General features: G+C 42.0%; 1 protein-coding gene across 1 annotated transcript; it reads left to right on the top strand.

The window, feature by feature from the left end:
* The first annotated feature begins 2131 nt into the window (after positions 1–2131).
* LOC149818001 (Big1) lies at positions 2132–6648 on the top strand. Its single transcript, XM_089984719.1, has 3 exons — positions 2132–2411; positions 4802–4917; positions 6296–6648. Exons 1-3 carry the CDS (start codon positions 2172–2174, stop codon positions 6438–6440), a joined length of 501 nt encoding a protein of 166 aa, XP_089840845.1. The 5' UTR covers positions 2132–2171; the 3' UTR covers positions 6441–6648.
* The last annotated feature ends 1779 nt before the right edge of the window (positions 6649–8427 follow it).

Below are 8427 nucleotides of genomic sequence, written 5' to 3' on the forward strand. Positions count from 1 at the left end.
CAACTTTTAAATCAATTCCATTTCTCAATTTTTAGATTTCTCAATTTTATCTTTCCTTCTGATTCAATTCCATTTTCATTTCTATTCTGATTCAAAGTCCATTTATAAACTTTGAAAATTCTTTTCTTTTTTTTCTTTTATCTCAGGACTTCAAAAACATTTTCCAAAATCCAGATTTATTTTCCCAAGCTCTTGATTATTCTAAAAACTTAGAACTTAAGATTTAAGTTCTAAGTTAGGAATCATTTCTTCACTTTATCAGATTCACTTGGAAATTCTTCAAAACATTTTCAAAAAGAGCATACATCTTCGCATTTGCACAAGCATGATTCATTGTGCATTTAGACTTAGGATAAATTCTTAAATAATTTCTTAGCAAAACAAAAAGCATTAATTCGACCCTTGGTTCGATTACCCCTGGTAAAGGCGTCAGGAACGGTCGAACCTCGTACCGACGAGCGGAACCCGTCTCCCAGTTTTCCCGCAAATATTTAAAAAACGGAGGCGAGTTATTTCAAAATTTTTCAAAATTAAGGTCAAGTGAGACCCGCAAAAGAATTCCTCTTCTCTTCTTTATTTTCTCTTCTCTCTTCTTTTTCTCTCTCTTTCTTTCCGTCTTTTATCTTTTCTCCCTTCAAAGAGGAGGAAAATAGAGGTTAGAAAGGAAAAGAGAAGGAAGAGAGAGAATATTATGAGAGGAAAAATTTCGCGATGATCACAACGTCATTTTCTTCGTATTGACTTAACTAAGAAAGTTGGCTCGTGCAAATCTCTTGATTTTACTTAGGGAGGAAGTTATGGCTCTCTGACTGTTTGAGCATATATTCGAAAAGATACAAATATCCTAAGTATAACTGGTTCGTAAAAATTGATTCGTTTCGCATTTCAAATTTATATGTTATTTTCACATAGAAATGCCTCATGAATTTTATTTAAAAAGTTACTAAAAAATTATAGGTCTTACAACCACCCTATTCCCGATCCTTCTTTAAAGATGATAGTGGATCGAAAGAAAATGGAGCCCTACCCCGCCTCGCCTCATTCTCGATCATTCTTTAAAGATGGCAGTGGACCAAGGGGAAATAGAGCCCCACCTCGCCCTGTTTGGACCAAGGATGGAGGACATGAAACGGGGATGGAGGTGGGGATAGAGGTTAAAATCAAAACTCGTATGGGGACAGAGGGTAGGATTTTGAGACGGAACGGGAGTGGAGATCTTGCCCCCCACCCTGGTTCACTGTCATCCCTAAGATGCAGTTGCTCTCCACCCAAGCCCTTACGGAGCTTAGGGATGGCAGTGGACCGGAGGAAACGGGCCCCCAACGTGCCTCGCCTCGTTTGGACCGGAGATGGAGGACATGAAATGGGGATGGAGGTTAAAATCAAAACCTGTGTAGGGATGGAGGTGGGGATAGACTTTCGATCTCCGCTCCTCCCCACCCCAATCCTTTTTTAGAGATGGTCGTGGACCGAGGAGAAACAAAGCCCCGCCCCGCCTTGCCCCGTTTGAACTAAGGATGGAGGACATGAAAAGGGGATGGAGGTAGGGATAAAGGTTTAAATTAAAACCCGTGCAGGGGTAACGATGAGGATCGAAGCTAGGATTTTAAGATAGGGTGGGGGTGGAGACCTTGTCCCCCGCCTCTACCCCGGTCCACTGCCATCCCTAACAGAGCCTACCAGTTAAAGGCACCGGTACACCAATGGGAGTCAAACCCTGGACAAAGGGCTCAGCACCTTCTCCGGATATATAGATAGAGGCCCAACCCAAATTCTCTGACGACAAACGTGAAAGAAAGCTTGACCTGGTGGATGCTAACTGCTAGGCCAGTTTAGACAGGCAGCAGAGAAGTCAGCTACCAACCTTTTTAGGTCACCATGACCCAAAGTCACGCCAAGTTTTGTACTTCTCCATAACATCCAGTAAAAAGGCTCTTTACCACCGTTCCTATTTCCCTTATTAAAAACAAACAGAAAGATAATCTAGAATGTGGGCACACACCAAGATTGCTGAATGTTAGGTTTGATCAGTAGATTTGAACGGTCTGTTGACAGGCTTGCCAACAATATCTGTGCATCTCTATATAATAATAAAGCAACAATGATAATAAATAAAAGTAATCTCATAGATAACTGGAAGCAAAGGAGATAGAGGCAGAAAGCAAAAGAAAATGATGACCAATGTAGAGAAGAAAGTGAACTACTACAGAGGCAGCAGTATGGATGATTGGTTGAGGTCCAGGAGTGGTGGGATAGGCATGACGAACAAGGGCCGCAGTAGCAGCACGAGCAGCGTGTGCATCACAAAGGAGGAGATCGCAAAGTACTGGCGGAGGAAGAAGATTGAGGAGGAGGAGCACCTATTCTCTGCAATCAAGGCTGCTGCTAGGATCAAGTCTCGGACGCTCACTGTGAGTTTCTTTTGTTTATTTATTTTTTAAATAATTAAGGAAAATCACCTCACTCACTCGCAAGGGACACGCAGTGTGGGTTTCGAACTCGTGACATCCCTTTAGCTTGGTGGTGTTGTTAAGTTTTTTTTTTTTTATATCTTAATTAAGCTCGTTCACTCCTGAGTGAAATGATTTTCACTAGCCCTGAATCTGAGCCAATGAAAAAGATTTTAGCTAGCGCATGCAATTTTCGCCAGTGGAAGCGTTTACCAGCGAGGCGCGACGCAGCAATGCGCCAGTAAATGTTTTCATTGGTGCAAATTCTGCACCAATAAAACCCTTTTTTCCTGTAGTGTCCCTTGCTTCTTTCCTCTGCTTACTTGACAATGGGTGTGTGAAGTCGTGGCTCGTGACGATGACCAATTGATAGTTCTTTGACCATGTCATGGAATCTTGAATTTTATTGTGATACTTTCAAAGGCTGATATAATATTGCAAATACAATATTTTGGAAATATTGCTAGTACATTTTATTTTATATTGTGTATTCTTGTTTATATTTTTATATGTGCCATCTTAATTATTTTATTAAAAAGATCTGGAATTTTTTCTTGACTAGGCTTTTCTTGAGAACAAGTTTTGTGACTTAGCTCTTGATGTAGGAAATTCGATGATGCATTTTGTCTGCTAGGTGTGTTGGTGTTCTAGATTCAGTTAGGATTACTAAAATCCGATCGTTTTCCTTTCTTTTTTTAGGGGGGGTTGGGTTGGGTTGTTTCCTTGGCCTTGCCAAGAAAAAATTCATAATAATAAGGAAATTCAAATTAGATGCTCAAAGGATGAACTAAAATGGATGACATATTTTTTTCATTTTAAATATATATGTCTATTTTGCAGAATTTTGCTGATAAAAAATGAGAAATATGATTTTTTTTTAATTTCTTAGGAGAAATTAATGGTTGTTACAATTCTTATTTTTTCCATTTGTCAGCATGGTTGGGAGACTCATTGTGGCGCCTAGAAATATTTTCATTGCTCTCACATGCGTATGCGCACATGTAGACAAACACAAGTATGCCACTCCAAACCTGGGAAAAGAAAAAGATCCACATCTTAAAAAAGACCAAAACCTCATCCTTTTCCACCATCGGGGGAGAGAGAACCACAATTCCTAGGCACTTAAAAAAATTCTTATTAACTAGCAAATGCGCGTCCCTTGCCACAAGGCCAAAGTTGGGTATGATCCCTGTTGGGCAAGGAAGATCTGAAACTTTTGCACCAATAAGCTCGTTAGTGAAGCCCCAAAAGGGTTTGGTGTAGTAGGATGGGACCTAGGTCGCTAGGCACAGGGGCGTAGCTAGGATTCATGTGAGGGGGGGGGGGCAAACAGGGGTGTAGCCAAAACAGTTTTATTTGTGCGAGTCGGGGTTTCGGGGGCAGCGGCCCCGAAATTTTTTTTTGAGATAAAATAAAAAATGGCTACAATTATCAATAAAAATCAATTTCATATGGACAAATCAAACTATTTGCTGCAGTCAGGGCCCCGCTAGGACTGGGCTGGGCTACAAAAATGGATAAAAATCTATTTCATATGGAATCAGGGCTGGGCTAGGATTGAGCTTTAAAAAAAAAAAAATTAACTGTTTCCGGAGGCAGGACTGGGCTACAGTTGGGTATGATCCCTGTTGGGCAAGGAAGATCTGAAACTTTTGCACCAATAAGCTCGTTAGTGAAGCCCCAAAAGGGTTTGGTGTAGTAGGATGGGACCTAGGTCGCTAGGCACAGGGGCGTAGCTAGGATTCATGTGAGGGGGGGGGGGGGGCAAACAGGGGTGTAGCAAAAACAGTTTTATTTGTGCGATAGTCGGGGTTTCGGGGGCAGCGGCCCCGAATTTTTTTTTTTTGAGATAAAATAAAAAATGGCTACAATTATTAATAAAAATCTATTTCATATGGACAAATCAAACTATTTGCTGCAGTCAGGGCCCTGCTAGGACTGGGCTGGGCTACAAAAATGGATAAAAATCTATTTCATATGGAATCAGGGCTGGGCTAGGACTGAGCTTTAAAAAAAAAAAAAAATAACTGTTTCCGGAGGCAGGCTACGCCTTTGGCTAGGCAGGTGGTCTAGATTCAAATCTCATGGGTGTCACTCCATGCGCAAGCCAAAGAGTGGCGACTCCCTAGGGGCAGGGGTAAGCCCACAGAGTTTTACACTGCCAGGACAGCGACCATAAATATGGCAGGAAAAGCCAGTGTAGCTAGGTCTTTGATCCTGGGGTGGTTTCTTCGTGTAAATATCAATAAAAGCTCGCAAGTGAAATTGTTTTCTCTGGTGTGCATTGCTCACGCACACATATACCATGCAAAAAACTTGATACATGTGAAATGCTTGGTGGCTTTGATCAGGAAGAAGAGTATCACAAGTTTGAGGAGTCGTCGGAAACCAAGCCAACTAACAAAGTGGTGGCCACCAACAACAGCAACGAATTTCCCAAGGAAATACGCCTTGGAATCAAAGACTGGTTAGCCTCCTTTCTTCCATCTTTAACCCCCATTTCTTGTTTGCTTTGAGTTATTTTATACAATTGAACGTTAGGTGATGTCTCCTCCCTGTCTCTTTCCCTTGTGTGTGTCATGGCCAAAATATCTTCCTTACTAAGCAAGATATGTAAGTCATATTTGTAGGGGCTTTTTATTTTTAATTTATAACCCGAAGAAACCGCACCCCCTCAGCCTGCCATACCTATAGTTGGCAGCGTAAAATTGCGAGGCTAAGACCCCTGGCCCTGGGGCCTATCCTAAGCATTGGCTAGTGCAGAAAGGTGACACCTATGAGAATCAAACCTTGACTGCCCGTTTAGCAGCCAAGGCCCCACCCCACTAAGCCAACCCCCCTTAGGTCGTATTTGTAGGGGCTTGATCAACAAAACAGTAAAAAATTGTTAGCTTTGGGAGATGGCATCCTAGAGAAAATGAGAGGGTGATGAGAGTAGAGATGAAAATGAGAGATGGGAGGTGAGTTGCCAACTACATAGTTGAAATGGGAAGATGGGAGGCCATCTTCACTCATCTTCCGGGCTCCTAAAAAAAATAGTTCTAATCATCTCCCATCTAGAATTGACCATTGGATCGTATTTGTTCAACAAAAAAAATATGATTTGTTAAATAATAATTTTTTTGTATTTTGTCAACCATTGATTTTTTTAATTATCAAAAAATCCTGCACGCAAGTCAGATTTGGGCGATTTAAATGTTGATCTTCACTAAATGAATTATGTAGAACACATCTGTGGAGTCCCATCTGATCAAAACAACCTGCATCAATGAAATCCCAATGAGGGGTATGAAGATAGGGATGACACAAGGGATGGAGCCGATTTGTGCACCCCCCCTTTTTCCAAAACACACCCACACACACGTGCCCATTGGATCCAAAATTTGAAAAGATGGCCCAGAGTTGGATCCTGATCTGACTCGGACCTCACATCTGAATCCTCAGGTCCGTTTGTGATTTGAGTTCCTATGGTGCTAGATCTGTTGAAATGGACATTGGAAAAACTTAAAAGAGTCAGATTAGACCCAAATCTGGATATCATTTGTTTACTCAATTCTGACCTGGTTCCAAACAGACCAATGATTCAACTTGGATTTGGATACATGTATCCAATCTGTTCGGATCCGAGTAGGATATCCGACCAGTTTGCATCCCTAAGTTGGACACATGGTAATGTTAAGAAAGGGAAAATTGAAAAAAAATGCAATTAAAAGAAATCAATGTACTACCATGTGCATCTACATGAATATAGATGGTTTCATACGAAATGTTGTATATGGTAAATGATTCATGTGAGGATTGGGACTTGGGAAGACCTGTTCTTAACCCAGATGTTGCTGGTGCAGGTGGACCAGAAGCTGGTATGCTTATCTGAATCAACCAGCAGTGCAGTCTGCAGATGCCCCAAGGTTCTATAAGTCAACCTACATACCCAACCTACGCTGTTACACTTCCCCTCCAAACCACAACACCACTCTTGGTGTTTTCTAGATATTTTTATGATTTACTGGAATTTGGTTTTGTATCACAATTATCCCAACTGTTGTGTTTTCTTTTTCTTTTTTCCTTGATTTTCATGTCTGCAAGTTTTTATATTGTGGAACCTTGATAGTGCAAATTGGAGGAACACCATGTGGTGCAATTTAAGTGTAGAGAGCTTGTTTAAATTGGCATATTATGTAAAACACTTTCTTTCTTGAACATTAGCTTGTGAGTGACTCATGATTTTGGAAATGATCAGTTAATTTGGTCTAGAAAACCCAATTCAGTCGTTCATTCAAAAATTTTCTCATTTATTATATAAAAAAACTGTGCGCCGGATCAAAGACCTGGTCATGCTGGTCTTAGCCTACCACACCTATGGTTGCTATTCGCAGCTGCATAAAACTCTCCGGTCTAATTAGCTAAGATTACCACATGGGTGGTGAAAGGCTAGTATTTCTTTAAAACTTTGTAACAAGAAATCAAAATTTTAATTATATACTTTTAAAAACATGTTTTCTTTTATTGGCCAAGAAAATACCTTCCATTGTCGATGACACATTCTAATTAGCTATGAATGCTTTGAACCTCACCGACGACATGGCATTGGATAGAAATGATTGGAGGAGAAGGATTCATGCGGAAGACCCAGAATGATTTTCTTTTTTGGTTCATATCGCTGACCCCAATTGTTTTGGGATGAAGGCGTAGTAGCAGTTGTTGTACCACCGAGGTGGTATCCCATGTGGTAAGCAGGGTCCTGTACTAAGTTGAAGGCCCAAGTTCGAATCCCTCTGTCACATGGGGCTTAAGAGATATATGGTAGGGGTCTGCCTAACCCCAGCTTACCTATAAAAAAAAAAATCAAAATCAAAATTTTATTTATAATACTTTAAAAACATGTTTTCTTTTATAAACCAAGAAAAGACATTGGCTGGCCTCGGTTGATATTAGTAAACAAGTATCAAAGCAAATTACAAAAATAAATAAATAAATAAAACACACGCTTGCAAGTTACAACCATGATTTTTTTTTCAAAATGGTCAGGGAGGAAGGATCTGGTGCAAATGTGATTGCACACTTATTGTACTGCTTTACCTGATCACCCATACCAGATGGAGGGTGGTCAGTTGCAGCAGCATACTTAAAGTGTGAAATCACATTGCACCTGATCTCGATTCCTTGGAGAGTTGGAGCTGCTTGTTACGTTACATGGCGGCGACGGCAGCAGCTGCTGCAGTTCGCAGCCTCTGGGTAGCCACTCCCGATGGTGAGCGTGCGCTCCTCCACTACTCTGCTGCTCCCAGCGACTCGCTGCCACCATCAAGACGCAGTAGCGCCTTCTGTCCCGAGTCTCTTCGTCGTCGGACCCCTTCTCTTCATCATCACCATGGTCATCATGCGCTTGGTGTCGAGGCAATCGCAAGGACCGATGCTCCGCACTCTCGTTCTTGCGATCACACTCCGCTCACGGGGAGCCTGCTCTCAGGCGTCGATATCTCGAATTTGGTACGAGGCCGCTATCTGTTTGAGGAAATGCTCCAGAGACCGGGAGAAATGTTTCTGTGGAACGCAAGAATACGTGGTTGCGTGCAGGAGGGGTGCTATGAGTAAGCCATTGAGCTCTTCAATCTGATGCTGCTCAGCAACGACTCCCCCGACCATTTCACCTTCCCGTTTGTTCTGAAAGCTTGCGCCCGTTTGTCGTCGTTGCGTGAGGAACGGAAGATCCACTGCCGACTTGTTAAGTTGGGTTTGGACTCGGACCTCTTTATCTGCAATTCTCTTCTGGCCGTATACTCAAAATGCGGGCATGCAGAATCCGCCTGACAAGTGTTTGACGAAATTCCACAGCAGGACTCGGCGAAGCAGGTTATATGTTCCCCCCCCCTCTCGAACAGGGCAGTTAGCTACATCTCATGATCGGGGGTCCCAAAGAGCATCACGTATGTAAGCATGTGCGTCTCGTATCCCCATGTTTGTCAGCATTAATTAG

The sequence above is a fragment of the Nuphar pumila genome, chromosome 13 (assembly GCF_984573655.1).
Source record: "Nuphar pumila chromosome 13, dmNupPumi1.hap1.1, whole genome shotgun sequence".
NCBI lineage: Eukaryota > Viridiplantae > Streptophyta > Magnoliopsida > Nymphaeales > Nymphaeaceae > Nuphar > Nuphar pumila.

Excerpts from the sequence above, each read along its gene's own strand:
- LOC149818001 (XM_089984719.1), top strand. The coding sequence starts at position 2,172 with ATGATGACCAATGTAGAGAAGAAAGTGAACTACTACAGAGGCAGCAGT. Across the intron at positions 2,412-4,801 it reads TCAAGTCTCGGACGCTCACT|GAAGAAGAGTATCACAAGTT; the intron begins GTGAGTTTCTTT and ends GGCTTTGATCAG. Across the intron at positions 4,918-6,295 it reads CGCCTTGGAATCAAAGACTG|GTGGACCAGAAGCTGGTATG; the intron begins GTTAGCCTCCTT and ends TTGCTGGTGCAG.